Genomic DNA, 19,984 nt, shown 5'->3' with positions numbered 1-19,984 from the left:
CAAGAATCAACAGAAGCCATGCAGGGCCTTCTCCTTTGTTAGTCCGTTGACCGCCTGTCGCAGCCATATTGTTTGACTATCGCGAACACCTTGTTAATCAATTTTAATCTCTGCTTGGATCATCCTTCTCCCGATTTAGAGGTAATCTCCTAGGCTATCGTTACAATTGCCAACTGTATCACCTCTCTTAAGGCTCTGAAATCCAAGGGTCGGGTTTCTCAACCTTGGTTCAGTGATGAACCGTGTGGTTACATGTCTTTATAACAAATTATTAACAAACTAAAAATATATGACAAAACAACTAGTTTGTCATCTTTTTTGCGGGTCCCCCCAAAACCAGTTTCCCACCGCTAAAAAACCACCCCAACCATTTCCCCCACAAGATTTAACCCTTTACCACACACACATATTTGTTATTTTTTTCAGTCTATAATTTTCGTTATATATTCATTCGTTATAAAGACTGTATACCAACAGCGTGCTCTCCGTCTCCAGTGGAGATGGAGTGCAAATGGAGCTCAACTATTGCTCTGAATCTAGGTTAACTTTTCAGCTGGCCGCGGAACAGTACTGCAAAGCCATATTTGAGGCCAAATGTGCTTTCTTTTCCCAACAAGTAAAAGCATCCTTGAACCAACCGCGTGCATTATTTAAATTGGTGCGCTCTCCATCAGCCCTCTTCTGAATTGCCCCCAGAGTCTCAATCGTTATGAGACTGTCCTCATTTTTTGTGGATATAATTGAGAAGATTCAGGAGTCTATTCAGGCGCTCAGACAGAGTCCACTTCAGCCCCAGTCAGAGATGTTTGCTACCACTGCAGGTCAAGTCTGGGATGTTTTTCCCATGTTTACTCCTGAGGAAGTTATGATAGCCGCAAATAGGCTGAAATCAGCCTCCTCAATGAATGCCATCCTATTGCCTGTCCTGAAAGAGGTTATGACCCAGATTGCCCCACTGATAACATTCAGTAAACGTTGTGTTTCTAGTTGGTTAGGTCCCTGCATCTCTTAAACACAATATATCTTTAGTCTGTTCTCACCTTACCTCCTTTCTTGAAGAAACCTTTTCCCCACCTCGCCCATCAATCCTAATCTGGGTTCTGTCCAGGATATAGCGCAGAGGGCATTTTGTCACAGTTGTGGCGACCTCGCTCTGCTGCATGACTAAGGCAGCATGGGAGCTCTGATACTGCTCGACTTGTCCAGCGCCTTTGACATGCCATCCTGCTTGATCGCCTCGTTGGGGCCGGCCTCTCCGGCGCCATTTTAGTCTGGTTCACATCCTTTCTCTCTGATCGCTCTGTCCTTTTTCTCTTCCACCTTTACAGTCTGCTCCCACGGTTCCACCATTTCTCCTGTGTTGTTCAATGTTTATGTCCAGTCACTTACCAAACTCTTGTCCCACGGCTTCTCTTGTTACAGGTACACAGCCGATACTCCGATCTTAGTTCAGCTAGACCAGGTGCTGCAAGAAACCGCAGTCAGGTTTAGGACATGTCTTGAAGCCGTGGCGGAATGGATGTTTAACAACTGGCTTAATATGAACAGGGGTAAAATGGAGTTACTGGTGGGCCCCTCTGAGGCTGCCGCTCATCAGTCACCTCTTTTCTGGCCCCTCTCGCTTGGCCCTTACCCAGCCTCTGTGCCTGTGGTCAAGGATTTGAGGATTAAAATCACATCTCTTCAATGGCTGCTGAGATGGTGTGGCCCGCCAACTAAAAATTCTTCGTAGGCTCCTTCCTTTCCTCTCTCCACACCTTCGTGCTCCAGTTGTTTCTTCTCTGGTTGTGTCTTCTTTAGATCTTGTTTCTTTCGCAGCCAGCATATCCGATCCAGCTGTTGCAGATTCTCCAGAATTCTGCAGCTCGCATGGTCACTGCTCCTCCTCGGTCTGCTCACATTTCTACCTTCTTGCGCAGCTTGCACTGGCTTCCAGTTGCAAAGCGTGTTCAATTCAAAGCACTTTGCTTAATGCATTGGGTGCTGCATGGTTTGGAGCACCGTATTTTGCAGACTAAAATCAAGGGTTATGTTCCTTGCCAGACCTTGCGGCCAACATGGTTGAGGGTCCACGTTTCAGCCTGACCAAGGCCGGTGGGCGGTCTTTCAGGAGCAGCAACCTCCCTGTGGAACACCCTTCCTCTTGCCCTCCGGATGGTGGCGGACTACTTTCCTTTCAGGTGCTTTTTAAAGACTTATCTTTTTTTGTTTTCCCTGTTTCACCGTCCTGTACAAGCTAGCGCCAAATTGCCTTTGGGTGTGCATTTCACTTTACAAGCTTTAAGATTAGAGAGAAGATTGTAGTGACTCCCATTTCAATCAGTCTGCTGCATTTTCCAGATGGGTCTTAGGGTCGCCAGCTCTACAGAAGACTTCATCTTTTCTTAGCAAGAGTGTTCAACTGGAAGGTGCCTGGAACCACGATCTAAGCACGACGACTGAAAAACTAAACCCCATGTCCGAAACCGGCCTTTGCACCCGCAACCCCTGGGCCCCTCCTTTGAACGGATCAAGCACAGAATGTGTCACCAACTGATTCTGGACATCAGCTGCAAACTCTGGAGAAATTGGAGTAAGGGGGGGGAATGTTAAGCCACCAGTCACCCCCCCTACCCCTCCATCGGGTTACCTGGGTGTAAAGTCCTGTCCCCATCGCTTTCTTTCCTGACTTAGATGGGTGTTTTTCCAGTCCAGATTCCCTTCCTGGGCAGACCCTAGTATTTGGATTGAGGGAGTAGCTACTTACCTGAAAGGTCCTTTTAAAACTGTGTTGAAACCACTGGCATTGTCCAATCACACAGAAAACCTACCCAAAAAGTATAGCTTTACGAACTGATTACTTAAGGGCACTAGGCTCCAATCCATTTTAGGGCTGGACTTTAAGTGCTAACGAATCATTTTATTGTTTCTCTGAAGTGTTTCTACTGAACCTCATGCATCCGGGTATTTACCTGTATAACAGATGACAAATATTACTTGCAAGCCTCAGAAAAATTACCTGCTTAGAATCACATGCTCGAAAAATAGGGTATCAATGGGGGCATTCTTTTCATGCCATCCTTATCCTACGTGTACACGTACCCATGATCCCTCACCCATAGACGTCCTTCGTTTTATTTTCTGTCCCGTCATTCCTAAGGGTGTGCAACAGGTGGATGTATCCTGTTGACCGCTTCTATGAAAAAAGTAAACAGCGGGACTCTCCACCAGGAGACCCTCTTTTGAAATGTAGTATACACGGCTAGGTGTGCTTTTAGTGAGTTGTAGACTAGCCCAGAGGCCAGCAGGAAAAGGAGGTAGGTAACGATGTGCATCAGTGCGCACTGAATGGGTTTTAACCTTGTTCTGCTTGCACCGAAACAAAAAGATTACACTTTTTATAACAATGTTTGGCTTTAGGTTTTCTGGTCTCCTTTAGCATTTCCATACATCTTGGGGGGAATTGCAGATGACCGAACTTAATGACTTCAGGAGTCATGCTAACAAGTTCAGTCTGCGGGCAGGGATGAGTTAGTTTGCCTTGTTAGTAGGTTGTGCACTGGGTGTAGTTTGACAGGTGGTTGGACTGACATTTTTAGACGGTAAGGGTATTACGCCTGTCTGGCCCACATTGGTACAATGCACTCTTGTAAAGCAGCTTGTGGGCCACTTGCAGAATAGGGGTGCGGAGAAGCATAAGCACATTTCTCTGACCAATTCATCCATTAGTCATTTCTCAGCGACCCCTTAAGAGGGTACTTTGATCCAAAGTTTTGGCATCCCTTGTTCTGTGCTGTTGCAAAAAGATCCCGTACCCGTGTAAAGCCCCGTTAAGTCCCCGTTAAGTCCCGCTTTGCCGCGGACGCTTCTCCAGTACTACTGCGACTGACAAAGGATTTGCTGTTATACTCACTACAAGATCCAGCAGGCTTTGCTGCATCAAGGGCTGGGTGGAGCTATATAAGCTCAGGATCGCGCGCACCGCGCGCGCGCACCCGTGTAAAGCCCCGTTAAGTCCCGCTTTGCCGCGGACGCTTCTCCAGTACTACTGCGACTGACAAAGGATTTGCTGTTATACTCACTACAAGATCCAGCAGGTGAATGGAAGAGTGAACTGTGCACTACTTGGAGATAATATAGCCTTAAAACAGACTATATAACATACTTTCTCTCATTTAGGCTTTGCTGCATCAAGGGCTGGGTGGAGCTATATAAGCTCAGGATCGCGCGCACCGCGCGCGCGCACCCGTGTAAAGCCCCGTTAAGTCCCGCTTTGCCGCTTCAACGCGGCTAGTGCTGGTTATTTTAGCGGGTGTTTTGTTTACAGTTGGACGCTAGGGAAGCACACTGTAGTTAGGTGCTATAAAAACTCTGTGGAGTCCGGAAAAAGGCATCCTAGTGTCAAGATGTTTACACTCCGTACTGGCATGCCTTGCACTGAACGAGTTCATGCCTTGATGGAGTCTACTTCAAGAGACAGCCCAGCGTTGTCTACAAACACGGTACGACCTTCTGCCAAAAGTGCACCGTGGGACAAGCGAATAAAGAAGAGAAGCTCACGACTGGATTTCGCCATGGGCGACTTAAGGAACTTTGGGTTCAACAGTTGTCGGACATTACGCTCTGTAGCCAGAATGCCTGAACTTAACAATTTAAGTGTATCGAATATAGAAGCACAGCCCCTTTGTAATGACGTAGGGGCGTGCTCTGCTCAGCAATCTGTGGTGAACTCACAAGTGACACAGGTCACAGATGATGACAAGGAAGTGGGAAAACAGCCATGTAATATTTCATTGTCTGATTCAATGATACTCCAAAATGCTCGTTCAGGGGTTGTTAGCTCAGCTCCCCTTCCGATAGGAAGCCAGGATGTTGGTGCTGCTAAAGATGTTGTAATTATTGAGTTGGAATCAGCGGACTCTTGCTTTGTGGCTAAGGACGACACCTTCGATCTTTCTAAATCGCCAGCATTGTTTAATACTGGAGACATCACAGATTCCGAAAGTTCGATCTCATTTATCCCGCCAACTCCCAGGAGACCGAATGGAAATAGTTCGATTATAAGTCCGGCTCTCGTGTTAAAAAAAGCTGACCCTTTAACACTTGAAAAAATGAATATGGCTTTGATGGCTCTAGCTAGATTGTTTGAAACTTTAGACTCCAAAATCAATGTAATACAAGATAATGTTGACAATTTCCAGAGATCTCAAAAGGTATTCAGTTTGTCCTTGGCCCGAAAGCAAGAGGCTGATGCTGATCAGGCAGCCCTTTTTTCTAAACAGTTGGATATGATGTTATTATCCTGCCAAAACATTGATGACCAGCTGAATGGCAAACTGAATCCAGTCACAGTTGGGGGAAATATACAAAGTGTTAACACTGTTGTGCCCTTTGTTGAGGGCATTATAAGAGAGGTGACAGATAGGGAGACAATGAATATACCAACGAGACCACCATCTGACCCAAGAATTGAAATAATTAAATCTGTTCACGGTGGGAAGGAAGGAAAGTCTGTGAAGTCCGTAGAGATGACATTGGTGAATCCCATACCCGATCAGTTGATACTGAGGGAAAAGGAGACAGGGGTTCCCATGGTTGATGAGTCAAAAGTCAGAGAAACACAGCAGTTAAAAGGGGCGTACACGATATTTGCAAAAATATCTAAGGGCCCCTCCAATCAATCAATGTTAAACCCAAAGAAGTCAAAAAATCAGAAGTCCAAAACAACGGCTGGGAGTGGGTCCACGAAACAATTTTTTAAATCCCTGTCTAAACCAGATAGAAGCTCAATGTTAGCTTCTAGTGCTATCACAAAAAAATACCAAAATCTATCCCAGGAAAGACAAAGAGTGTTGAACAAGGGTAAGGATCCCAACCTCAGGACTCTCCCTTATGCTCCCTTAGATGAGTTGGTGCATGTTGCGCAAGAGTTGGGGAGCGGATCTACTAATGTAACGGCCCCAACCCAAGCGCCACCTGTACCGAGAAATAACCGAGTGAAAGCTAATTCAATGCCCAATGTCACAGTCAATACGCAGGACCTTAGGAAAGCTGTGGATGAGTATATGAATCAATTCCATCCTAAGCCACATGTGACTCACCCTCTGTCTCAGACTTTTAATCCATCACTGGAGAAACCTGAATTAGGGGATGATGAAAACACTAATGGCGAAAGGACCCTCCCAACTCAGGAAGTAAAGTCCTCCAAGAATGATCTACCAATAAATAAAACAATTTTAGATGCACAAGACACCCTACAAAATAATATTCTATGTACAATCAAAGACTGTCTAGTTGCCTTGACCACGGAACAAAAAAGCCTTAAATCTTCCTTGAAGGCAATGGGGAGTGGCCACTCTGGTGTGGGAAATCCATCTCATGAAGAATGCATCTCTAAGAATGTAACGTTTAAATCCCCACTGGAGGAGACCCAATGCTACAAGACTAGAGATTCACTTAGTAAACAGAATTATTTTGATGTTAAGGTACCACACAAGAGTAAAAAGCCTACCCAATTATTTTCCCTGTTCCTTAGTTGTCGGGGGGGTTCCTTTCCAACATACATAATGAACAGAGGAAGCATCATGCAAATATTTGCAGATATCCCAAATTTGGAAGATATTTCCTCTGGTGATCTAGTACAAGTGGAGTTCCCCGATGATAATGATCCAACGGTGTCCTGTATGTGGTTAAGTTCTCGCATCATTTACAATATCATTTGGTCCGCTAGATCTGAATTCTTTGATTTGGGTTTTGATCTAATTCCTACTACTAAGGAATCCCAGCCGGTGGAAGCTATCACTAAACCAACTAGTCAGGCAATTAGTGGTGAGCATACCTCAGGTAGGGGATGCAGCTGTGGGAAAGCTTAACTAGGAATTGATGACCCTGATGTTCGGGGTCAGAAATTGGTAGTCACGAGCTGGAATACGAGGGGATATAAACATCTGTTAAATAATGCTAAGTGTGATCTCAAAGATTGTGATCTAGCCCTTTTGCAAGAAACCTGGTTGACTGCCCCCCTATCGTGGAACAATCATTATGTCCATTTAGTTCCAGCAATTAAGGGACAGAAAGGTAGACCAATGTCTGGGTTGGTGACTATCTCCAATATGTCCACGATAACCAATATCTCTGAGGGGCCCAACCCAAACTCCTATTTGCAATGTTCAGTAATTATGTTCCAAAAGCTGAAATTTTTAGTTATAAATATATATTGGAACCCAATTGCAATTTCATCCTCTACTCTCCTTAATGATTTGAATACATTAATGGAAGACCATATAACTATCCCGGACATCGCGCATGTAATATTAGCCGGGGATTTGAATATGCATTTGTTGACATCTAAGAAAAGGAGTTTGGATCGGGTTTCGCCGTGGAGAACCTTTATTAACACGTGGGATCTAATTATGTTGAATGGGGCAGTGGAAACTGATAATCCTCCATCATACACGTGGTCGTGTGGCGCACAAAATGCTACAATTGACTATATGTATGTTGATAGAAGGCTATTTGAGAAAATCTCCGAGTTTAGGGTAGTTCCCACCATAGCGAGTGACCATTGGATCTTGAGAGCCGAGTTTGTGATCCAAACCAAGGATGAACTTCGCTCCAGTCCAAATCAATTGAGTGGTCTCATTATTAACGCCCAACGAAACAGACTTTACTGGTCAAGCGATGCACTACAAACATTTGCACGCAGTCTAACGAGTGACCAACAGCAATTGGTAAGAGGTATGGATGTTGCTGATTATCATGATAAAATGCATCTCTTTGCCCCTACTTCAACCACAGAAACTAATAAGAGCAGGCAGCAGCATATCCATATGTTCGATTTGGCCATTAGAGATCGAAAGAGGCAATATCGTAAACAGAAAAGACAGATTTCTAACTTACCGGTACAGTATCGTGAATTGTCTTTACGCAAATTAAAGACCAAATATAGAAATTGGATTCGAGGTCACAAAGCTAATATGTTCCAACATGATGGGGAAAAATGGTTACAGATGGTCCGAACCAAAAATACATCACAAATTTGGAAAATGATAAATAACGGAGCAGGAGCTCCGCAGCTAACGGCACAACTTAATGGCGTGTCGGAAAAAAGTTGGGTCGCCTACTTCACTAGCATTTACGCTCTTCCGGCGAATAGTACCTCAAAGTTGAATCTAGAAATATTGAATTCAGCCTTTCAGATTAATTTTGACCGTGAAGATGTTCTGTTTTATATCAACAAAGCTAGCTCTTCTCGAGCTCCTGGTCCTGACGGTTTATCAAATAATGTCCTAAAACAGAATCCGGAGCTATGGGCATCTATTCTCTATACTATCTTCCAGGTCCTGCAAATAAAACAGGCAGTCCCTCTGTCGTGGTGCAAGGCCATCACAGTGCCAATTTATAAGGAAGGCGACCGAACAAACCCGGCCAGTTACCGTCCGATTTCTCTTCTTGACGCTCCTGGCAAGATCTTCAGCAGAATTGTTTTAAGAGATCTTGACAATTGGGCTTCAAAAGAGAATCGACGAGATCCATTTCAAACTGGTTTTGTGCGAGGTCTTGGCACAAGCATCAATATAACGACCCTCAATGCAATTAAAGAGTTATACGCCACAAGGAATCAACCAATATATCTCGCGTATGTTGACTTTCGAGTGGCCTTTGACTCGGTAGATCGGAACCTATTGTTGGAGAAGTTGCTGAAATTTGGCTGTCCACCCTCACTTGTGCATTTGATACATTTGCTTCACTCGAACACTTCAATGAAAGTTAAATTGAATTTAGAAGGGCTGCTATCAGATGAAATACCAACCAAACGCGGCCTAAAACAAGGCTGTATCTTAGCCTCTACATTGTTTAATTTGTTTATATTTGATCTTGGCAATGAATTCAACAATGTTGTGAATGACGCCCCGAAACTTGGCAACCAGGTAATTGCTTGGCTCCTGTATGCAGATGATCTAGTTCTTATCTCTAAAACACCGAGAGGCCTGCAAAATATGCTTGATAAACTTGACCAGTACGTTGCCAAAAACAACTTGATCTTAAATTTGGAGAAAACACAGGTGATGGAACTGGGGAGACTTGGACTTAGATCAAAGAAACAGTATTGTTGGCTTTTGAACAAACAGAGGTTAAAAATAGTCAATGAATACAAATACTTGGGAGTCATATTTAGCAACTCCTCCACTAATATACCCCAAAGAGTTGGCTTAGAGAGTAAATTGTCCACTCTAATCTCGCAAGCGAGAGTCTTACAATATAAGTATGGTAAGTTCTCTTGCAAACATATTCTTACCTTTTATCAACAAAAAGTAATCCCCATTGTTACCTATGGTTCAGAAGCCTGGTCACCTCCACAGGCTGGTTATTGGAACAAAATTGAGGCTAGGTTTTGGAAGAAAGTTCTGAATCTTCCAAACTCTTGCCCAAACGCACTCCTTCGTTTTGAGTTGGGAATTCTCTCCGTGAACATACAAGTGTCCTGGAAGAGATGCTGCCTATTCCGGAAATGTGTGATGGGCTTATCCAGCAATAGTGTGCTAAGAATCCTGGCAGACTATTTATTGCGGTCAGAACATTTATTCCCAGTAAATTGGAGAGCTGCTGTTTTGTCGGATCTAACAGAAGCTAATATCACATTAGATCTACTACTATCCAATCCTACCAAAGCTAAAACCAAATTGTATCATTTAGATTGGCACATAACGCAACAGAACTGTATGAAGCTAAAAGATTTTGATAGAGCTATGTTTGGGCATAAAAAACTCCAGGGAACTGCCGATTACCTATTAAAATGTCCTTCCCATAAATTGAGAAATCAAATATTGCGATTTCGTTTGAATCTATGGCCAACGAAACAAGTCTTGCTAAGAAGGGGTATCATCAAGAGAGACTGTCTTTTTTGTCGATTCTGCAATGATGCAAAAGTCGAAGAAACATTGAAACATCTATTGATAGAATGTGCTGCATTACATTCACAGAGAAAGGATTTGGTTGATAAACTAACAAGGCATCATTACATAAGACGATCTAATGATGAGCTATGGTATGAGCTGTTCGCAACCTCAAAGATAACAATAAGAATAGCCACTATCCATTTCCTAAACAAAATATTATGTCCCATACTCAAGTAAGTAACTAATCTGCCCATTGGAAGAAATGGAAGAAATGCGATAGTATTTGGCTCTTTATTATATCTTGATTGTGGCATAGTTGTATCTGATTTTAACATGTAATTTTAACATGTGATGTTTTTTTTCTTTCTTTTAACAATGTATGTATCTTGTTTTAAACCTCGTTTTGAAAGGTTGATTTAATCAGCCATCCAAAATAAAAAAAAATAAAAAAAAAAAAAAAAGATCCACTGTTGGCAAACACCACATTTTGTACATCATCCAGTGACGTTCATAGGTGACCGGAAAAACTCATGCTCAATTCCCCTTCCATCCATTGTTACTCTCACGGTCTTCCACAGTGCCCTAGCTAAAGAGGTCCAAGACCTCATTTAGTGCTCTATTAAAATTGCTTCCGAGGAAGAGAATAATTACTGGAGGATGGCGCCTTCAGTTTGAAAACTCAACTAGACCGATCAGCTTGGACACAAAAGTTTGAGCATTGATTAACTATTTCTGGGGGATTATACACCTGCCTGTTACATCCCCATACCCTAACCTGAAGATTGACATCTGAAAGTGGGAGAAGATCCTACGTTCTCACCTCTGACGGTTTCTTGCGTGGTTTCCTTTCCTTCACCACCTTGGCTTTCTTTGGAGCCTTCTTCTTCGGCTCCCCGTCGCTGTCCCCGCCATCACTTGAGGAGCTAGCAGACACATTACTGTCAAACCTGGAATAAGAACAGGAAAACAAAGAACAAGGGTATTAGTAGGAATGATGGGAATAGTGACACCAGGAGGAGATATCCATTTAACTACAGGAGGGAGAGTTGTGATTAATAGGTGGGGCAAGTGCGGTGAGCTAAAGGACGGGGGAAGAGGACACAAGGAACGCTCAGATACAGTGGAAAGTCACCTACAAACTAATGTTCCCTGAAGGAAATTCATAAAATGGTCAAGGTCTATGCATCAAAAGCTTCACCACATTGGGCTGGGAGCGGAGCCGTTGGATCTTTCTGAACAGAATTCTATGTGCCTTCTGTCCCAAAGGACATTTTTCAGTACCAACCTCCCTTCTTCAGTCCACAGTGTTGAGCCCAAGTGCCCCACATGCCCCGAATTCAGACTTTCTCTAGGACTACTCCTTGCAATTCTTTGCTCTGGGGAATCCAGGGGTACACCTCCATAATGGAAGGTTTTTACCCCAGCCTCCTCGAAGACCACCTCCAACCCCAAAACCCCTTAAGGTACGTTCTCTTAACCAAAAGAACCCATGGGAGATCATTGCCAATGTCTACAAAGGCAGAAATTTCCCAGTATCCAAAGCCTCTCTCGTTGTGACCAATAAACTTAACATATAACTTCATTTAAAAAGGAATTATTTGCACAGTCCTGGGACCTGTAGGCTCTGGAGTTGAACCAGGCACCCAGTCAGCAAAACTGAACAGAGTTCGGTAGGAGAGGGTGGAGAGAAAAGAAAGAAGGTTAGCAGGTGAGAGAGAAGGAGGAAGGGAAATGGAAGGTCTTGGAGTTTCTGGAACTTAAGGTGCTTGTCTCAAGACAGAGGCAGGGAGGCTGATCTAGAGGGAAGCACCTGCAGAGGATAGGATCTACCCCCCCAAGCTCCGTTTGTGAATGTGGCTCACCCGCAGAGAGTTGGACGAGCGGAGGACTCTAGAGGGGGCGTATTTAGGAAGAGAGCGTTTTAGATAGTGCGGGCCCTGGCCCAGAAAGCCTTGTGGATTATGCAGAGGTCTTGAACTTGATCCTTGCAGCCACAGGTGGCCAGTGGAGTTTTCAGCGCCAGAGAGATGCGGTCCCAGGGCTTGAGGCCAAAGATAATTCTTGTGGTTCTGTGCTGGATGATTTGTAGGGGACGGAGAGTAGAAGTAGTGTTAGGGAGAATTCTCAGAAATGTGCCAATTCCTCTATACCTTAGACCCCCAACATTATTGCTGGACTCTGACTTTTTTTAATTTTCAACCTAGAGAGAGTGAGACCTTTTTCCACACATGTATTTTTCTGTGATTTAACACTGTTTCTTCTGATTTTGGAGTCTGACAAACTCCATAGGCATCATCTTTGCACTGTGAGACACAGCACCTTCAGTGCAGTGGCACAGGGTCTTAGATTTCCCAAAGGTTTAAATACCTTCTCTTGGTGAAACTACCGTTTCAAAAAGCAGTAAAGTGAAATTGACTTTACTTACAGTTTAACTTTCTAGACCCCAGCACACACTCTTACCATAGGGTGCTGGAGGGTTACTTAGTATCCCCTTTGTCTAGTTTCTCATGTAACATTTTTTATGTTATCCTTTCTACAATTATGGCTGGTGGCAGTGGTTTAATTTTTACTACCATTGTGTGTTTTTACGGCAGGCTGCATTCACAGCTGTAGTAAAGCACCCATGGGTGCCCATTTTGTCAAAATGGCATTGGACATTTTTCGCCATTTCTTTCTGGAAAGGTCCATCTTGAGATTTACTCTGCGTGCCAAACCAGGTTTGGTCCCTTTGTTCGTTTTGTCCTTGGCAGGATTCACGAGTGATGCCCGCTTCTGGCTCCAGTATGTCCGGCAGGGGCAGGAAGTGAGGGAGGTGCCCGAAACTCCCTGTGCTTAATCCCCTTGGTCACAGGAATGCACCCAAAGGGGATTGGCCGGCTGGCTGTCCGGCAAGAACAGCCACCCTGCTGTGCGATTGACAGCTAGGCTGGAATGAATAGGAGAAACTTGCATAAAAGGCAAGGCTTTTTGGCTTGCAAGGCAGAGTCGACCACTGGAGGAAGGAATCCGAAGAAGAAATTGGAAGAGACGCCTGCTGCAACTCCTGGACCGTTGGTTTGCCCAGTGAAGCCCTGCTGTTGTGCAGAAGCTCCAAATTCACTTACACTAGAGAAGTCCTGCAAGGACGACTTCTCCCCTTGAGTTGGTGGGACCAATCAACTCCAAAGTGAACTTGTTTGGACATCCTCTCGGAGCTGGCTGTACTTCCACTGCTGCTGGAACCGAAGTGCCAGGGAGAGGAACACCAAACCGAGTGCATTTAAGTCGGACCCGAGCTTGTGGAAGATCCTCCAGACTCCCACTATGCAGGACTGACCAAGCCTGAGCTACCTTAACAGAGTGCTGGACCCCATATGCGAGGAAAGTACAAGAAAATCCTGCTCGACTCCGAGACCCTAATAGATGGGAGTTTTAACAGCTCTATTGGGGTGACCTATTACTGAAGACTCAAGATTCAGTCTACTTAATTGGAAGAAATCAGACCGCACATAAAGCAAGTGCAAGTCTATAGCCCTGAAGAAAGTGGCGACAATTAATCGCTATACCACTGAAACCGGTCGGCTTTTTTGTGTGACCCGAGTAGTCAAAATAAGGATCAGGAAGATCCCTACATCAGATCGCTTTTTCGACCCCGACACTGGAAAGGGCTCGTCATCTTCCAATAGGGGAACGGAGCCTCTGTATATAAAAACCAGACCTCCAAAATCCCCCCCGAAGAAATAGGAGTTACCTCTGACGACTGGCCATTTCTGACTAAGTCAAGGTTGAGGTTTAACACTCTACGTTTAACAAGTTGTAAAATCCAAAAAACGCAAATAAAGAATTGTTTATTTGGAAAACAACGCAGAAAATACATTTTAAACTGGGCAGAACTCTGAAGGCAAAAAATCCAGGAATCTAAAGACCTTCTGGTCATGCCAATGCTTCACCAGTGCCTGATCTGCTTTCAAGTTATCTGAAGCTTCTGTCATCACGTGTCATTCTCCTTCGGAAACCTAACACATAGTCAGTGACTCACTAGCTTGGGGGGAAGGAGCATGGACCTCTAACCAGATGACCATACAGAAGCTTAAAGGGACTGAATCCAACCCCTTCCCGAGGGACTTCTCTATAAGCAAAGAGAACGCATGGCAGTAGAAGGTACCACATTCTTCTAAGGGGTTGTTCTAAAGCACCCATCATGCTCTTCATAGTTCTGTTAAACCTCTCTACCAACTGTTAGGCAAAGTTTGTGTGCAGTCTCCTTTGGGACCACTACACACAACTAGGACTACAGGTGTAAGCAAAACCAACCTTTGGTATAAGTCTGTACTACACAGTTTTGGTAGCGTTTCTGAGCAGCCAGGCCTATCTCAAGTGGGGAATGTGAGCTGTAAGGATGTCACACAGAGGTCTACAATCACAAGTATTCAAATAGACCCTTACACTCAAGGTTTCTTGGTAAAACAAATTTATTTCACAGTCAGTTATAAAACATCACTAGACGAAGGCAATCTATATCACACAAACTTACTTCAGTACATCATACCATCAGTTTCTGAGGCACTTAAACTACTTTGAAGGAGGAGCAAAATGGCATTCAGAGTATTTGAAGCAGGAACAAAAAGGAATAGGTTAATAAAAAGAAGCTTACAGTTATTCTTCGACAGTGCAAATAGTTTGACTTCACCAGAGGACTCAATTCAATGCAATAGGTTAGGCCAAAGTCAATGGACTAAAGTTTTGTATAGGCTAGAACAGTTCTGGTAGTTAAACAGAAAAGTATTTGCCAAAGTTCTCAGAAGTAGTTTGTAAAAGAAAGATTCATATGTTGGGTCACAAGCCGACTAGGCCTGCAAGTTGCCAAAGTTTCAAGCACTTTCGCAGTTAGAGGCAAGTTCTCTCAGTCGGGTGTTCACAGTACCTTACAATGAAGAAAAAGAGGCAGCTGAAGAAGTCTGTTCCTGGCAGTTCCTGCACATCTCGCTGTTCCTGAGCCTCAGTTGTGGGGACAAGAGGGAGGATGCCGGGGGACTCCTGCACTGGGACTGGTCAAAAAGCTGGCAAATGCAAATCTTCAATTTTGGTAGCTGTAGCCAAGTACACAAACTCGTGTCACTCTCCCTGGTTATTCTGTTTCCTGCAGCACTCTGAGGAAAATACAACCAGCTCCGAGAATAGAATCCAGGTGGCTTAAGGTTCGAGTTGATTGGTCCCACCAATTCAAAGGGAGAAGTCGTCCTTGAAGGGCTTCTTGGTTGAGCTGAACTTGGCGATTCGGGACTGCAGCATTGCTTCACCGGGGAAACAAACGGCCCAGAAGTTGCAGCAGCCGTCCTCTTCCAGCTCGTCTTCGGTTCTTTCGTTCCAGTGGTCAACTCTGCCTTCCAAGCCAAGACACTTGCCTTTTATCCAGTTTCTTCCCATTCATTCCAGCCTAGCTGCTACTCACCCAGCAGGGTGGCTGTCCTTGCCGGACAGTCAGCCAGCCAAGCACGCCAGAGGGCATTTGGGTCTCCTAGGAGACTAAGCACAGAGAGTTTCGGGCACCTCCCTCACTTCCTGCCCACCCCAGACACTAAGGCGCCAGAGGCGGTCTACAGTCCTGAAGCCTGCCAAAGGTGTAGGAACAAAGGGACCAAACTTGGTTTGGCATGCAGAGACAAACTCTAGGAGGACCTTTCCAAAAAGAAATGGCGAAAAAAGCAGACTGTAACCTGTTTTAAACAAAGGGGGCTGAGACGCCAACTTGAAAAACATGGCTCCTGCAATATAACGCTACCGGTGTTCGCAGTCGGGAAAAATCATGATAGTTGGTTGTAAAGCCACTGCCACCAGCCATTTCGAGAGGAAAGGGTAGCATTTGACTGCTACATGAGTTTCTAGACATGGGGGATACGAAGTAACCACTCCAGCACTCTATTGTAAGATAGGGTATGCTGGTCTAGGATTTTGAAAAGACTAGTAAAGTCAATTTCACTTTACTTTCTCTGTGAAACAGTAGTTTATCCCAGAAAAGGTATTTAAACCTTGGAAAGCTTCCCTGTGTCACTGCACTGAGGGTGCTGTGTGACACAAATAAAAAGATTATGCCTATGGAGTTGTCTAAAACTCCATAATCAAAGAACACAAGGGTAAAACACATTCAAAACACATGAGTGGGGAAAAGGCTCACTCTCTCCAAGTAGAAAAATCAAGTCCTCAAAAATCCAGCAAATTTGCTGGGGGTCTCTAAGGTGAAGGGAATTAGCACATATCTGAGAATTCTCCCCAACACCAACCCATTGGTCTGCGGATGGTAGGCTGTTGATGACTTGTAGGTTACACCACAGTGTTTCCACATGGCCTGCATATAGTGGGACAAAGTTGTTCCAGTGTCAGAAATAACCTCCTTAGGAAAACCTACTCTGGTAAAAAATACCAAGTAGGGCCTTAGCCACGGCCTGAGCTGTGACAGTCTTCATAGGTATTGCTTCAGGATACCTGGTAGCATGGTCTACCACAACCAATATAAATTGGTTGCCTGAAGCTCTTGGAGGGTCTAAGTGACCAACAATGTCGATTCCTAACCTCTCAAAAGAACTCCCACCACTGGGAGAGGCACCAAAAGGTGCCCCACTCTTGCCAGATATCTGACAAGTGTGACAGCTTCTACAGAATTTATCTACATCAGACCCCATCTTAGGCAAGTAGAAATAAAGACATTGTTTCCTTGGTCTTCTTAAAGCTTAAGTGACCAGCCAAAGGAATCTCATGGGCTAACTGTAGAAACGCAGGTCTCACCTCCTGGGGCACTACAAGTCTGTAGTCTCCTGGAGTAGACTCTATAGGTTCACTGTAGAAGAAGCCATCCTCCCAGTATAACCTGTGCTTTCCTGGCTCTTGTCCTTCCAGCTGGGAAGCTGCCTGTTGGAATGTCCTTCAAGAGTAGGACAATCTCTTTGACCTCTGCTGAAGTCTGCCCTACAGGGACCACTTTCTGCCAGTAAAGACTGCAGCTCAAGATAGTCTTTAGGATCCAGATCCCCAACAGGGGAAAGGTCTTCGTCCAGCTCTGGGTCATCAGTAGCTGACTCAATCTCTTCTGGTCGGATCTCACACTCACCTGGTGGAGTAGTCGCAGGTGTAACTTTGGACTGTCCTCTCTGGGAAGTCCTGGTTTGATGCACATGAGTGCCACCTGTCTTGTATCTTGAGACCTTGGGTTTCCCCTTTGTCCCTTTCTTCCTGGAAATAGAAGTTGGCTTTTCCAGTGGACGGGGCGTTATAGGTTCTTCTGTAACAACCCAATGAGAGTCATTTAAAGTGAGCTATCTGGCCTTCCTAGTCTGCTCCTGCTTCCTTTTACTGGGAGGCTTGGGGTGCTTGATACAACTCAAGAGTTTTTAAGTCATTCCCCAACATGACTCTCCCAGGCACCTCACTTTGTACACTGCCAGGTATTCCTAGTCATACTGTTGCACTGGATGAGAGCTGGTAGTATTGGAACCATCTGGAGAGGGCCTCCAGCAAGCTTAGTGGGATCTCTGGATGCCTTAGCAACATCTTCACGTTTGAAAAGGGTTTCATCCATAACTCTGATGCTGGCCCATAAAAGGCGAGTTACTTGGCTTGGAAGTCAGTGTCGACCACTGGAATGAAAGAACCGAAGACGAGCTTGAAGAAGCCCTGCAAAGACAACTTCTCCCTTTGAGTTGGTGGGACCAATCAACTCAATACTAAGCCACCTGGATACCATTCTCTGAGCTGGTTGTATTTTTGTCAGTGCGCTGCAGGAAACTGAATAACCAGGGAGAGGGACATCAGTTTGTGTGCTTTACTACAGCTACCAGGATTGAAGATTTGCCAAGTGCCAGCTTTGACCAGTCCCAGTGCAGGAGTCCCCCCGACGTCCTCCCTCTTGTCCCCACGACTGAGGCTCAGGAACAGCTAGATCTGCAGTAACTGCCAGGAACAGAAGTCATCAGCTGCATCTTTTTCTTCATTTGTAAGGTACTGTGAAACGAGAGAGTACTTACCTCTCGCAGTGAAAGCGCTTGAAACTTTCCCAACTAGCAAGCCTAATCAGCTTGTGACCCAACATATGATTCTTCATTTTACAAACTACTTCTGAGAACTTCTACAGAGACTTTACCGTTTATTACCAGAACCGTTTTATCCTATCCAAGACTTTAGCCCATTGACTTTGGCCTAGCCTATTGAATTGACTCTTCTGGTGAACTCAAAGTATCTGCACTGTCTAAGAAATTGTAATCCTTTTATGTTCTGAACCTATTGCTTTTTGCTCCTCCTTCAAAGTATTCTAAATGCCATTTTGCTCCTCTTTCAAAGTAGTTTGAATGCCTCAGAAACTTAACGAGTCTAGTACTTAAGTATATTTGTGTGTGATATTTAACTGCCTCCTTCTAGTGAATGTTTTATAACTGACTGTTGAATAAATTACTGTTTAACCAAGAAACTTTGAGTGTAAGAGTTTATTTGAACACCTGTGATTGTAGACCTCTGTGTCACATCTTTCAAGCTCACATTCCCTCTTGAGATAAGCCTGGCTGCTCAGCACTGCTACCAAAAACTGTGTAGTACAGACTTATACCAAAGATTGGTTTTGCTTACACCTGTAGTCTTAGTTGTGTGTAGTGGTCCCAAAGGGTACTGCATACAAACTCTGCCTAACATTACCCTCACTACTTTAAATGGCTGGTGACAGTGGTTTACTTTTTCGTACCATTGCGCTTTTCTACTGCAGGCTGAACCCTCAGCTGCAGTATAGCACCCATGGGTGGCCATTTTGTCAAAATGGCCCTGGTCTTTTTTCGCCATGTTATGTTTGTGAGGTCTTTCTTGAGTTTTACTCTGTGCGTTGAGACAGGTTTGAGCACTTTGTCTTGCCTTTGGCATGCTTCAGCTCTGAAGCCTGTCCCCGGCTCCAGTGTGTCTGGAAGGACAGGATGTGATTGAAAGCCTAGGCTGTGCATGAATGGGAAAAAACCTGCTTTAAAAGGCAAGAGTTTTGGTACTGCAGGCAGTCTCGACCACTGGGAGAATCACCCAACAAAGAAACCGTGAACAAAGCTTGCTGCAACCTCCTATACCTTTGAATTGCCCGGTGAAGCCTTGCTGCTATGCTGACCTTTTTCACCTCAACAAAGCAGCTACGGATGGAACAACTTCTCCCCTTGGGTTAATGGGACCAACCAACCCAGAGACAAGCTCTACTGGACCACCATCCCTGACTGGATGTGCTTCTTCGTTGCTGTGAGCCCAATGCCAGGGGTCGAGTGCCCTTAGGAGAGTGCAACCTCTGCCATGGAACGAATACGGATAGATGATCCAGGAGACTCAAGGGCCATCTGGAAGCAGGACCTCCAGAGTCCCCGCACCAGAGTGCAGGACCGAGGGAGCAAAGAGTCCAACCGGTGTCCGAAATCTGCATCAGTGCTGTTTGCATTTGCTAAGCGCTGAAATCGCGAAGTGCCGCTGAATCGAAAAGAGCTCGTAGCTGCCTGCGACCGCCCAAGTACTGCCGCAGGAGCCCTCCAGACGTCCTCCCTCGTTCCCACGACAGAGGCTTAGGAACCAGGGTCTGCACCGCTGTAGCAAGACTGAATCCAGCTGGCCCACTCTTCTAACCAGAGGTACTGTTAAGGCTTGGCGTACTTGCCTTATTTCCTTTAGCCACGCTCTTCTCACTTGGGAAATGCATTGGCTTACCTTTTTCAAGTTGATTTCAACTTCCTTCTCAAGTTCAACAGCTTGTGACCCTACAAGTGATTTTACTAAACTCTCTAACTTTGTGAAAGAATTTGATTCAAGAAGTGCATCAGATCCATAGACTGTTCCAAATGACTGGCTGTTCTGGCTCCCTAAAGGCGCTCTTCTAAATCCATTGACTGATATTGTTGGTCGCTCATAGGTGGTAGCTTGTTGTGTACTGGTTCTGCTAGGAAAGGCTTATCTAGATTTCATTGGAAGATTTAGATGTCCTCACATTTACTGAGAAACTATTCTAACCTTACTCCCCTAACCCCTTCCTTTCTGCAAACTCAGAATCTGCAAAGTATACTAATGTGATGCATAAATGCCATTACTGTCTTTTTGATTGAAGTCACCTCAGGGTGCAGAAATTG

At 44.8% G+C, this 19,984-nt stretch overlaps 1 protein-coding gene across 3 annotated transcripts in view; it reads right to left on the bottom strand.

The window, feature by feature from the left end:
- The window catches only part of SSRP1 (structure specific recognition protein 1), a 366,705-nt gene that overhangs the window by 79,296 nt on the left and 267,425 nt on the right, over positions 1–19,984 (bottom strand). For all 3 annotated transcript variants that reach the window (XM_069628997.1, XM_069628998.1, XM_069628999.1), the window contains one exon: positions 10,699–10,825. In XM_069628997.1, coding sequence (XP_069485098.1) covers positions 10,699–10,825 — 127 coding nt within the window. The remainder of the gene's footprint in view (positions 1–10,698; positions 10,826–19,984) is intronic.

Source organism: Ambystoma mexicanum, chromosome 12 (assembly GCF_040938575.1).
Source record: "Ambystoma mexicanum isolate Mex_15411 chromosome 12, UKY_AmexF1_1, whole genome shotgun sequence".
Lineage (NCBI taxonomy): Eukaryota > Metazoa > Chordata > Amphibia > Caudata > Ambystomatidae > Ambystoma > Ambystoma mexicanum.
Note: the sequence above shows the minus strand (reverse complement) of the source record. Positions and strands in the feature narration are given on the sequence as shown.